Below are 14,498 nucleotides of genomic sequence, written 5' to 3' on the forward strand. Positions count from 1 at the left end.
TCCCATGACTGTCATTATAATTCGACATATATGTAGACTCGTGCGTGCAGCGGTTATGTAAAATAATCTACATCAAATTGAATTTGTATTATCTGTTTATAATATTTTCAAGGTGCCTAATTTTTCGATTTCTATCTTAGGACAATTTCATAGTGTTTTAAAATAGCTCTGTTCTTTATCTGACACTATCATATAAAATCCAATCAACTTTTATGAAATATTCTTTTTTGATTCATTTTGTTGCGGTATCCTGATTATTTGGGAATATAGCTAAAATAAGGGCCCAGCCTGCGAAAATAACTTGTTACCCTGTATAATTTGGAGGATTAGTTATCGCCTCAACTTTATGAATTTTGTGAGTGTATAATATATATATATATATATATATATATATATATATATATATATATATATCCACGAGAATTGATCTAAACGTTCGTGGACAAGGCGCGTACTAACATTTCAGCAAATAATGATGTCTAACTGAAACTTAAACATATATGAAACCTAAGATTTTGGGTCATATTTGTAAAATTGCAAATTTTCATTACCCCTAGTTGATGAATTATATCAATTTCATGAAGGTCTTTTATAAGGAGTGTTATAAGATTTGGCGCAGCTGTGTCGACAGTGTAACGTTTAACGACCAATCTATCAAGTGGCCATTTAACTGTGTCGACAACATGACGTTATGCGACAAAGCTGTCTCGTGGTCTTTCAACTGTTGACAACAACGTTGTACGATCAAGGTGTCACGTGACCTTTGACTCTGTCGACAACATAACGTTATACGACGAAGCTGTCTCGTGGCCTTTTGATTGTTCTTCCAACTTTACTTATTTTTATTCATTTGCCAGGATTCTCTTAAAGTGTCTGTGTCCAGGATCTGAAGGTGTATAATTGATTCATAATGCAACGGTCGCCATCAATCATCGACTTTACGGGCGATATTTCATCATTTTCTGTAACTTGTCGAAATCTGTAATATCTTTCATTGTCACAAGTGACAGCAGTCCTTTCTGAAGTAGTTGCGCCACCATTATTGCAAGTTACTGCCCCCAATCGTTGACTTTTTGCACACGTTTTTACAATTAAAGATCGAAAACGTTATGTTCTTCTAATAATCTAATCGTTTTTAAATGCAATAAAATTCTTTGTAAGTGGAAAAATATCAAGGATACATAGCAAGGAAAAAACACCAAAGTCCTGACAAATCGATCTGTATCGGTTCTATCCCGAAAAATCGGTCTGTATCGGATCTATCCCGACAAATCGTCCATATTGGATATACATTTTTTTCTATCAGCAAGCAGCGCTTTCACTCATTGTTCTATTTTTGTTTCTTTTTAAATGAGTAACATATTATCAAACAACTGCCTGTGTTGTTAAGCATCTGCAAGCCCGACAGAGGTCAAAAGCTACGTAGACGTGATGATGTTTTAATTTTTGTTTTTCCGTACCAGCAATGGAAAATAATTATTTATTTATGAGAATGACATTTAACTTGAGGACATGATCAGTTAAGGCACGCGGTAGCGATTGTATGAGAGTTCAACATGTATAATGATGAAAATTGCAGGAAAAAAAAAACCAGTACTTGAAATGTTATTGTAAACATGGAGTGATGACTGAAACCTCCCCAAGTCTGCTATGTGTGTGTGTGTGTGTGTGTGTGTGTGTGTGTGTGTGTGTGTATATATATATATATATATATATATATATATATAATGAATACAAATCATATGGCGAATAACAGTCCTTTCAAGTGCACTGGATCCAGCAAGGGTTCACGTTTGTCAGGGATTGATTAAGATAACTGCAATAAACTGACTACGAACAGGGCAAAACTAGTATCTAGCTAGTCTAAGCGCTTTCAACTCTTAATGAGTCTTTTTCAAAGGCAAATACAAACCAATGACAAGGCAAACAAATAAAAACATTGAAACCAAGCGGTTTCAACCAAGAAGACTAGAAAAAGGAAAGCCATTCACAAATAAAATTACCTTTTTGCAGTAGGCATATTCTCTTTTTAATAATTCTCTAAATTTGCTTATTAGTCACCCAATAACCAATAATTACAGCTATAAAAATGAAATATCCGGGATAAAAATTGGCGGGTACATACATTTACATAAAATAACAGATGACGCTATGGCTCATCGATTTCTAGGTCGATATAAAATATCTTTCAGCATCCGAAACAAGTCATAGCATGTAAAGTTTTACAAAGACAATGGTTTGTCTGTTTTATTTGTTTGTCTTGTCTATGTTTTGTATTTGCCTTTGAAAAAGACTCAATAGGAGTCGAAAACGCTTTGGCTAGCTAGATACTAGTTTTGCACTGTTCTTAGTCAGTTTATAATATATATATATATATATATATATATATATATATATATATATATATATATATATATATATATATATATATATATCTTGGCTTTCCTGTTTAGCAGCCTTTCATTGAAACAAAAACGGATATACATACTACAGTACACGTTGTTAATTGCATCTGAATACAAGCAATGATTACATAATAAATTTCATCTGGCATTTTTGCTTTTCAAAGACGTTGCAAATATCTGTTTTCCTTTCGTGTAATGGAAGTCATATTTCATGGCAGCTTCTTTGAAGTGGCTAAGAGACATTTTAAGGTCGAAACATGAATTGTTCACGTGAGAACGAAGCACGTATAAACTGTAACACGTATGATAAAATATCCATCCCTATGGTAACTTAAGATTATATATATATATATATATATATATATATATATATATATATATATATATATATATATATATATATATATTGGTGCTTTCTTGTTAAACAGACATCTTTTTGAAACTAATTAACGTACGATAGTTACAATGTTGTACAATTACTTATTTAAATTCCCATGTTCACCTGACGTCATCCAGATTAAAGAGTCCCTACAATAATATGTGTTAACTCGATCGACCACTATAACTCTCTTTGAATTAGTGTCTTCCTTTTTTTAGTGGCGTAATGATTTTGCATCTATTTGATTACAGTCAAATCTGTTGCAAGAAATAAATCATAAGGTTACACATACGTGGTTGTGTCATGTTTCATTTGTGATTTAATTACCTGGTTGAGCTTTAATTTTAATTTATTTCAAAAACGTCATTGGGAGCATCTCGTTCAACCAAACTTTCGAATGTATCTGATGGATATACGCTAGGTGAAGGTCTTTTGCAGGTCAGTAAATACACTTAGCAGTTTTCGTCTGCAGCCGTAACGGTCAAATAATAGAGAAAATGAGGTAGTGAAAAGATTGGCATGACAAATCTAATTTTTCTGTATACTTCTTTCCCCGTGAATATCTCTAAGACCCATGATTTCAACCCTATAAAGAATCTATAGTATAATGGTTGGAGATATATCATAAATAAAGCGGGGACACTTGTCTCAAAATGTTACTTTAATGAATAGGAAAGGGGACCATAAATTGACCAATATCCCTCAAATTTACTTACCATGAAAATCATGTTAAACGCATACGAAAATTGGGTAAATGTTCATGCACATTGTAAGCCAAAAGTTAATCTGAAACCCTTTTGGCACAAAGTTTGTCATGCACCAGGTTCGTCCCCTCGCGCAAACAACACGAAATCGTACAACACGAATTATGTCTCTTTTGCGCGTTTAAAGTTTTTTAGATTTTAGTAATCGTTTTCTTGATTCAGGAAAACCAGTCTTTGGATGATATTTCTCAAACTGAATTAAAAGCTGCTATGACTTTTTGATCGTAAGCTAAGTAGCAGAAAAGGCAAAACCAATACGTTTAGCAAAATTCAACAAATAATTGATTTGCCTAGAAAAAAGTTTAAATTTAAAAGAAACTTACAGTATTGTGAATTAAATTCAAAATAATGCTAAATGTTATATCACACGTTCAAAAGTAAAGAGCGCTCCGAATGAATTCCAATTCTGAGTGTGCTTATGTACCAATAGTCTTGGCTGTACTGATGGTTCAAAAGTCCTGATGTATCACAATGATTTAATCCAGAATGTCCTTGAATGAATTAAAAATATTAAATAAAATAGTGATTTTGTCCAAAATGCTAATGAGCACTTCCTAATTCTAACGTAAAGTGGGAATGAATAATTTTGATAGCAATAACCTTAAATAAAAACATCAAAACCCGATAAAATGACCAAGATGTGGATTAAAATTTCACGGGAATCTATGGTTACATAAACAATTAAGTGCGGAGGAATAAACATAATACATTGCTAATAATTACATATGAGTATAGATTAAAATGAAGATCATTATTAATTGTAAACATATTTACTTCAGGTTGAGTTAAAGATACAGTCTTGATTATGACCTTAGAAACTTCCATAAAGGAAATTTCCTAGTAAGTTGACATAGTATTTTTAGAAATTGTAATTGCGACCTAGTTCAAGAAGAGGGGAATATAATTTAGGATTATTCATTCAGCCGAAGCAGAATCAGTGTTATTGGTGTGTTAAGTTTTTAATTTGGCTGGATAGATTTATATTTAAATATTATTTATTTAACTTATTTTATTCACTGGAATTACCAAGTGCTCAATAACATTCTTGGACTAAAACACTAATTTGGAATTATAGTGAATTAAGACAAGGACATTTGGATCGTATTATTCTGATACATCAAAAGACATTTAGCACATCGCCACATTCCTGGCCACTGGCACATTAGCATGCTCGAGACTACATGCACATCAACATATTTAATATGGAATTTGGAATACATCTGCAATTCAATTGGAATTTCATACTTGTAATAGCACTTTTAGGACTATTTGGGATTTACTTCACAATACGACCGCTCCGGTAGCCTGGTGGTTAGAGTGTCCGCCTCGGATGCGGAAGGTAGTGGGTTCGTACCCCAACCGAGTCATACCAAAGACTGAACAAAATGGTACTAGCTGATGCCTCGCTTGGCGCTCAGCATTAAGAGGTTAATGCTAGGACTGGTCGGCCTGGTGTCAGGACAATGTTACTGGGTGGGACATGATGCTACATGTCTGGGGCATAATGCGCCAGTGCTAGACATCACTATAAACTGTTACACTGTAGATATGGTAGCGATATGACTGAAAAATTGTTTAAGCTGCGTTAAAAATCCAAATCACACACACACACACACACACACACATCACAATACTATAAGATTTTTGTAAAACGTTTCACTTTGACGTTCTTAGGAAATAAGTTATACGCTGGATTGTAAAACATTGATGGTTTTCGCTCTTTTCCGTTATTTAGTTCAAGATCCCAGAGTTCTAACAGTGGTAAAAGTTTCAGAATTTCAATCAATTACCATCAAACACCTTGCAAAACGTATAACGTTAGCAACAGTTTATAACCGTTCATTAAGATAGCACAAAAAATGCCCATGATTTTTAAGCAGCCTGCTATAAAAAAAAAACCCAGAAAAACATAACCATTTACATGTATACATTTTCATCCTCAGCAGAAAATGGAGAAACGGAATCATTGAGAAAGGTATAGAACAAAGCTGATCTTTCTCTGTTTACTTCTTGATACCCCCGCCCCCCCCATGCTGGACTGTTTGAAAAGCTCTATTTGAACCTTATATAGAACTTGTACTAAACAAATCAGAGATATTTCAGGCAATTGCGTTCTAGATATTATTTCAGGCAAAACAATTATTTGCGAAACAATGATAAACCCAGCTAATAGAAACTGGAAATCCGCTAATTCTTGTTGTAGGACTAGATCAAATCTCTAATCCAGCTAGTAAAAATAAACATGTATATGCACAACATATAATCATGCAATTTTCGACACCACGGCAATTAACGAGGAAGAAATATGGAAACAAAGTATTGATATTTCTTCAATAAAAAAAAACAAAACAACTGATACCAAATCTTTTAGTTCCACCTTAAAGAGATACTTCATCCCAGAGTAGGCGTTAGGAGTACGCGGGACCTAGGGTCTACCATGACCGCGCTGGGCCAGAGTATCTGCATTTGTGCTGCCACCTGTTAATTGCGTTACGAAATTGACTAAGTTGACTTCGCAACTTTGCGGGCATTGCGTGCGGCCTGTATCAGCGTTTTCCAACTTACCGGAGAATATAGCTTGACAAACTCATAAGGACGACCTTAGGCCTGAAGCGCGGGGTCCCCTCAAGAGCGGGGCCTGGGGTGGTCGCCCCACTTGCCACCCCCAAATGCTGTTCATGCTTTATCCATAAGACGACGAGAAGATATATTTCATCTATAAAGCGACGACAAAATGCTTTGCAGATATTATTTTAAGGCAGAGGAACGTAGACCATGACCAATTTTCTACAATGTCACGCATATTGAAGATTATGGTAAAAGAATAACATCAGCTGGTAGAAATAGGATGGTCGCTCAAACACATTGCAAGCCCAAATGTTTCTTCTGCGCTAGAATCGTTCCTTGCATATGCCTCTACATATTTCATAATCTGACTGGAAGTTGCTGATTAATTAATGCGAGACTTTGGCTGTGTATGACAGAGTCGTCTACAGCCGTTTCATTCAACGCTAACGTTGTACACTAGGAGGTACAGACCCATATCTGTACACATTGTTCTTAAAGCATTGCATGCATATGAGTGTTCATCTACCCTCGCAAAAGCTTACTGATTTGAACTTGTCATTTAAATAATAATAGTATAAACAATGCCTATTAATAATTCCGAATGCTCAACCGCCAACCGACGAGGCCCTGATGTGGATTTGATTATGTTTGCCACCAAAGCGGATTTGACAGAGATTACCAGCCGGGTTATTGCTGACGTTGGCCAAGGAGAGCTTGTGAATTTTGGCGTTGCCTTTTCCATGTAAGATACCCATGTCTAGCCCCCAAAACAACATTCTAAACATCTCTGAAAAGTCCAAATACATGACTGAGAGGAATCGGATGGAAGTGTCAACCAGTTTTGGTGGCGCTGGAATCACTAATCGTCGTATTCAGTCTCGAATGGATTGAATCCCTTGTAATCATATGTTTCACACTCTCTGTAGCAAAATGTTTATTATGTTTTCATGATTCTTTGTCTTAAACAAAATAACAGAAATAAGCATAACCAAGACGTTTTGTAAAACTTTAGCAAATAATACAATTTTCTAAGCTATGAAATCAAAATTAAAGAGGAACGTACAATATTATGAATTAAATCCAAAATTATCCTACAATGTTCCACACAAGTAAAAAAGAATCGTATGTCCCGAACGAATTCCAGGTCCTTAGTGTGCTCATGTACCAGTAGCACTGAATGTGCTAAAGTATCAACAGTCTTCATGTATCGCAACAGCATTGCCCAAACCTCATTTGAATGACTTTAAAATAATCCTAGAATAATATTTTAGTCCAGAGTCAATGAGCACTTTGTATTTCCAATGAATAATCCAAATAAATTATATATAGAAACAACATTAAGTACGTCTAGAGACTGGTATTAAAACAAGAAAATGGGAATGAATCAGTTGTCTTGGTTATTATATAGACACTTACAACTCCACATCGCAATATTTTCCTATTTATCTATGCCACATTACTTACAACATGTTTTATACCAAAATACCTCACGTCGCAAGAGAACCTATCCGAATGAATCATCCAATGGCAAAACACCCCCAACTTGTAAAAGGATTCATTATTATGAATAATTTTAAAACTTGTAAACACCTATGCATAGCTCATATGTAATCAACAGTACTGTACCAAAACTATAAGACACATGTTCACAAAAAGAAATAGAGATTTATACTATAAATCTTTCTTTTACATATTAATAAAACATACATATCTGACTATAATAATAAAATTACATGCAAAGATGTCTTGTGAATGACACAAACTATATATAAAATAAAGTAATATAGTATTGCTATACACGTGAATGTGCATCTGCCATCTGTTTATATTTTCCCTTCATGTGCCTAATATCAATGTTGTATTTCTGCATCATCAAACTCGATTCCAACAATCTCTGATTTTTGGTTTTCATTTTATTAATGAAAATATGATAGTAGTGATCCCTGAATACAATAATCGGAGAAGAAGCTGAAATAAATTACATGTCATAGTGTTCCGAAGACAGTAGAAATAAATTACATGTCATAGTGTTCCGAAGACAGTAGAAATAAATTACATGTCATAGTGTTCCGAAGACAGTAGAAATAAATTACATGTCATAGTGTTCCGAAGCCAGTAGAAATAAATTACATGTCATAGTGTTCCGAAGCCAGTAGAAATAAATTACATGTCATAGTGTTCCGAAGCCAGTAGAAATAAATTACATGTCATAGTGTTCTGAAGACAGTAGAAATAAATTACATGTCATAGTGTTTTGAAGACAGTAGAAATAAATTACATGTCATAGTTTTCTGAAGACAGTAGAAATAAATTACATGTCATAGTGTTCTGAAGACAGTAGAAATAAATTACATGTCATAGTGTTCCGAAGACAGTATTATTGCCAAGTACATCTTCTCGACAGTGGAATAATTTCTCTGCTGCTTGTTTAATATCTTAAAGAAATAGCATACTGAATGTTCCACACCATCTTTGTCTTCTTGAGTCAGTATTCCACTAAACCTCTACATTACTTGCATCAACATACAATTTCAATTATTGACTGAAATATGGAGTTGAAAGAACTGATGCACTCTTAAGTATGGTCTTTAATTTATCAAAAGCCTCCTGACATTTGTCAGACAAAGAAAACTTGGTCCTCTAACTAAACAAATTGGTCACTGGTTCAGCCATTATGTAAGCATCGGAGCAAAATGATCGATAATATCCAGCCACATCCCAACATCGCATCAGTTGCTTTTACTGATAAGCACAGTGAATTCAGAGATAGCTCGAGCCTTAACTTCTGAAGATTCAACTTGACATATCCTAACAATGTAATACATGCACCACAGAACTCACTTTTATTTAAATTAATTGTGAAATTTGCAAAACTTTGTGGATCAAAGAATTTCCGAATGGTTTCTTCAAGTGGTCCTTCCAGGTGTCGTTGTACATTATGACGTCACCGCTTTATGCATCACAGCAATATATAAAATATGTTATTATGTTCGATACACGCTGGAATAATGAGGGAGAATTTTTCATCCCAAACAGCATAACCTGAAAGGAAATGCCAAAATTTATTTTGCTCTTTTCATTAGTTGAATCTGCCTAAATTCTTTGAAAAGTCTAACTTGGTGATATATTTTGCATTTCCAGTTTGGTAGATTCTTGGTACTGGAAATTAATATGTTTAGATAACACAGATTACTTTTTGTAGTCGGTGCAAAGTATTTTTAGAATACACGGCAAAATCCAATTACTTTTTAATTGATGCAATAATCTCTTTCTCCAGCAACTACTGAATTTCTCTTTTAAAATATTTCTGCCTGAGATGATTCATCCTATAAGGATGCTGTTTCATATGTGTAAAATCGACAATTTCAACTTCATGGTAGATTTTATTTGTTCGGCTTCGAACATCTGGAAACAAGTGCTTCTTCTCTTGTGGTTGTAGATGTGAAAATAGTTGATCCAGGTTATCTAATATTTCCGAACTCCGAAGACGGTTCAATCCAAAGTCACTACAGTCCGATTGAACGCCAACGCCCCAACGTGTATGAGAGGCACAAGTAAACTGACTGAATGATTAACAGGGCTATTTCTATCAACATAGCCCTTTAACATATTTATATGGAAGTGATGTTTCTGTTTCCGCCTCCCGTGAGTTACATCCTTTCGTTTTTAAGTTTATAATTATAGTACTTTGCCTCAAGAGGACTTTGAAGTTTGGGCAAGAGAGCCATATCTTTATCAAGGGACTCAATACTCCTCTCTTTCAATCATTAACTTCATTTTTTTTTAGTAGAGTGAAGATTAGTTCTTATTACTTCACATTATGTCCGTTTAATTCAAACTTATATACAGACTGTCACCTGACCCATGACAACAAAATGCGTCGAACTAGGCCATTCACAATGGAATCTCCATCCAACTTTAAACAAATTTCGTTTCTAAAAAAATTCAAAGGTCAGAATCAAGGCTGTATCTCGAACTCAAACCTGGCATACACGTTAAAGTCCAAATAATAATAATCTAAACATATAATATACAATTCTAAATAACAAATTTTAGGTATGTGATATGTTGTTTATTGTTAAAGACATTAGTTAGGTTGACCCAACTCCTACCCTCAATCATGGAAAAAGGTCAATCACATAATACAAATATATATATATATATATATATATATATATATATATATATATATATATATATATATATATATATATATATATATATATATATATATATATATATATATATATATATATATATATATATAATTTGTATTTGTATTTGTCAACACACAAGAGAAATTAAATATATATAACTCTTTTCAGAATCCGCAGCCAGTTGTCCTCTTGACTTCGTTATTCCGCATGGTTACTATAATGTAACCACCAACGGTTACATCCTGTTATTTGGATGCGATAAAGGCTTCTTTCTTTATGGACTGAGAACAGCTGTATGCTTTGGCACGGTGTGGTCCAATCCGCCACCAAAATGCATAAGTAAGTAAACAGCGGAGTGAAATGAAGTAAGTAAGAAGGTAGATAAAAAAGATTGGCAGTTAGGAAGGTAAGTAAGTATATTGGTCTTCTAATACTTTAAAATAAGATATTCTATCGACCTGATATTTAAAATCAAACAGAAGTTTTCCGCCTAATTCTATAAAATTATTGAAAAATGTCAAAAAAAGTAGCACAAGTTCAAATTATACTTAACGGTATTATAATATTGATCGTTGACTCTGTTGAAATCTTATATGACGGTATTATCCATAATATTGTTGACTGACCCTGTCCAAAATATACACAACGATATTACTTATAATGTTGATATAATATGATTTGCTGATAGGAGCTCTTCAGCGTAATGTATATCAGCAGTTAGTCGTATTTTACACACAACGTTTGTAAATCCCGCTAATGTAAAGTATCACACAAGAATGCACACTTAATGAATCTATTTTAAAACAGCAAATTAAAGATAATTTACCAATTTATTTTGGGTGGGTTTGTCGGTTGTTTGTTGTGTCTGCTTTCCAGTAGATATTAAACCCCTGACCATAAACCTTGTCATATTATATGCACATCTACAAAGTATTGTTTCGCACTATATTTTATTGATCTCTTTTCTTTAAACATTCATTTCTAAAAGATTTCGTATACATTTAATCACTTAAAACGTGTATCATTGTGGCGTGTTGGGTTTGTTATGCCGTCACTGTGGTTGGTGTGGAGTGGGTGCTTCCAATATTTATTCAAATTATTATAGCAGTCCCACCCAGGCCCGATTTTGGTTGGAAGTTAAATTAGTGAAAGATAGATGTAAAGCTCTGAGCCCCAAGTCAGCAATGCCGATGGTTAAATGATTGAATATACAACAAAATCAAATTCAAACGAATAACAATTTAATGACAATTCAATAATCAAATGATTAAAATTTCTCAAGTACTCTCCTTCCGCTCGACCTTGTGATAGCCTACTGCATCATTTGATTAGTAGTGTGAAATAGCTTTCCACCTGTCCTTGTATTATACTCATCTGTGTATTCTTCTCTCCTATTCCTCCAAATTCCTTCTTCTCTTCCTCCCGACTTTCTCCTAATTCCTTCTCCTCCTCGACTTCTCTATACTTCTCCTTTTCCACTTTCTCCTCCTCGACTCCTTTTCCTCCTCCTCCTCGACTCTCTTCACCGAATAGACTTGTCTACTCTGACTGTCCTGCTAGTCTTACTTCCGTCTTCCCTGTTAGAGACTCGAGACTTAACTAAACCGGAAGTTCTATCCTCCACAAAGCTTCCTGTGAAAACCCAAGGACGGTACAATCTTTTCCTAAGCCGCCTCATCTCATACTACACCCAGCCTATCATAAGATAACGGCTATTAAATTTATTCGGTTATGCATTCACTCACATCGAAATACTCATACGGTCTTGTATGGTAAAACGTCTTAATAAAAGCACGGTAAAATTACTTCTCATACATACATCAATAAACTGCGTCACATCAGTACATATTCCTAATCCCATTATACTAACAATATCACAACTATCAGACGCATTTCTTTACATTACAACTCGTATAAAGTAGTACACAAAGATTTAAATATCCATGCTCTGATATATCCATACATTCATAATAACTAATCTTACATTTCAACTGTTTTCTAAATTCACCATTCAAGCTTATGTAAAATCTAATATATCACATAAATAAATGCACTAGTTTACTACGAAGTAATCTAATAGCGAATTGCAAAATTAATTCTGACTACAAGCTAACAATCTACATAATTTTCTTCGTAATACGCAAATACTCTTGTAAATGAACATTACAAAGGTAATCCTACGTGCTAAACGATCGTAGTAATTAAGTATTCACATTACACATAATGACGATTACAATGCCGTAATATTCTGCAAAATTCCAGCAAATAACTCACGGATCTTTACGAAGCTTTGTCTTTCCTAAGAAGCTTCTCTCTAAGTTTTCCCGCCAAATTACTAGTGGCTTTCTCGGAGTAATCCTATTTGCGGACAATGCCCTTCTCGCTGTCTGTCCACGAAGGGACGGATTTTGAACACGCCCCGATCCTCGCGGGTTCCTCTAATCTTTGTAACACACGGTTGGCAAGTCGCTCGATCTAAAGCCTGTGCTGATCCAGGATGCCATGTCGTCTCTCTGGTCACGGTAACCTTGTGTAAGATATTAATTCTAGCATGCGGCATGTTCAGGCATAAAACATGGCTTGTAATACTGATAATACCTTAGACTTACGAACTGGGGTAGAGCAAACGTGACAATCATTAACCTCGTTGAATATCATAGACCTAATCCATACCTGATGACACGATAGGTCTGCACCATTGTTAACTGTATTGACAATCCTGATTGAATGTGCGTATCAATATGCATTGTTCAGGGTCTATATGTTTAAACAGTAGCATTAGTATAATCTTTTGGACCTTTGATACTTTTAAACTCATGATAAACAAGGTACAAAACATTTACCATCCTATTAATCTTTGATAATATCAATATGTCCTACTTTTCTGAGATGACACTAATTTGGACAGATCTTTTGTTGGATCGTAATTGTACCTACCATCTTTGTAGCTATTAATGATCACTTAAGGCGAATCATATCAACGTGTCTGATTTATCTAGCTCACTTCCTCACAAAGGTTGAATATAGTTCCTATCCACGCTGATCTCATCTCGTCCCCTTCTACCCCTTGCAATCAGTCAGGCACATTTATAGAGATAAGAAATGTATTCAAACTCTATTGGATAAAATCGATTTTGGTGGCGCTATACAGTTTCGCATTTTGCATAGGGTTAGGATTTTAAAGAAAAAGAATGTCCCCGGCTTTCCTCACTGGTTATACTGGCTATTTAAAAAAAACCTTGTATATCTTAGGTATAATGCAAAGAACCTTTAATTCCCTTTATTTTGGTGTATGATTGATGGGTGTACTATGGGTTATAGAGTATACAGCTTGGCCTTACTTCAAATGTGCACCTTTCAAAAAAGTGCTAGCTCTACTTGGTCATTTTCACTTCCTGAACTTCAGAGGTCAATTGTATAAAAAGAGCCGATAACTTTTTTTACATTTTATATATTTGGTAATTCATTCATTGCACTTTCAGAAGCTGGTATTGTCTAGTCTGGCAAAATTCATTTGCCCTATTTTAATAGCTGCTATGTATAGTGTACTTTAGACTAATTCAGACTGATTTTTTAACACAAGGGAGCAGTCATTTTAGTTAGCAGTGTGCTTAAATCATGTAAAATTTCCAAAAGTACAATATCCAAAAGAAATATCATCCACATTACATTAATGTAGCATAGAGGTATGCAAACATTCTCTCCACTGTGCATGTTTTAAATGCGAACTACTTCACCTTACATACGTCACTCTCTCAAAAGTACATATTATCTGGTGAGCGCCACCTTTAACGACATTTAATGAACCAATCTCCGTATTTATCAAGATTATTTATGATGGCCTTTGATGATCTTTTGAGTGAGTATTCAAAACTGGTTGAACGGCATATAAAGAATTCACTAATTGTCTTTACTGGATACGCTTAAGCAAGTTTTTTGTGTTCAAAACCCAATCAGGTAAGTCTGTATAGGCATTTCATCGGAGCAGTTGATACCTAAGTGCTGTTATGTCTATGATTTAATTCATATTTATTTTTATTTACTTGTTTGTCAGTTTTAACTTTTTTATTCTATTATATGCTATTATAATGTAAATTTATTCACTTGAGATGATATTTTTCCAGAAAATTGGTTGACCTGAATCATTTTTTTCATAAACACCAGGTGTTGGCTTGGATGCTGACCTTGATCCAAATTAGTAAACAAAGTTCTAATTTTATTTTAA

General features: G+C 34.3%; 1 protein-coding gene across 1 annotated transcript in view; it reads left to right on the plus strand.

The window, feature by feature from the left end:
* LOC149790355 (uncharacterized) overlaps positions 1–14,498 on the plus strand; it is a 58,361-nt gene that overhangs the window by 186 nt on the left and 43,677 nt on the right. The window contains exon 2 of the mRNA XM_089972401.1: positions 10,442–10,612. Coding sequence (XP_089828527.1) covers positions 10,442–10,612 — 171 coding nt within the window. The remainder of the gene's footprint in view (positions 1–10,441; positions 10,613–14,498) is intronic.

This window comes from Sinohyriopsis cumingii, chromosome 10 (assembly GCF_028554795.1).
Source record: "Sinohyriopsis cumingii isolate HCF-2022 chromosome 10, ASM2855479v2, whole genome shotgun sequence".
In the NCBI taxonomy this organism is placed as follows: domain Eukaryota; kingdom Metazoa; phylum Mollusca; class Bivalvia; order Unionida; family Unionidae; genus Sinohyriopsis; species Sinohyriopsis cumingii.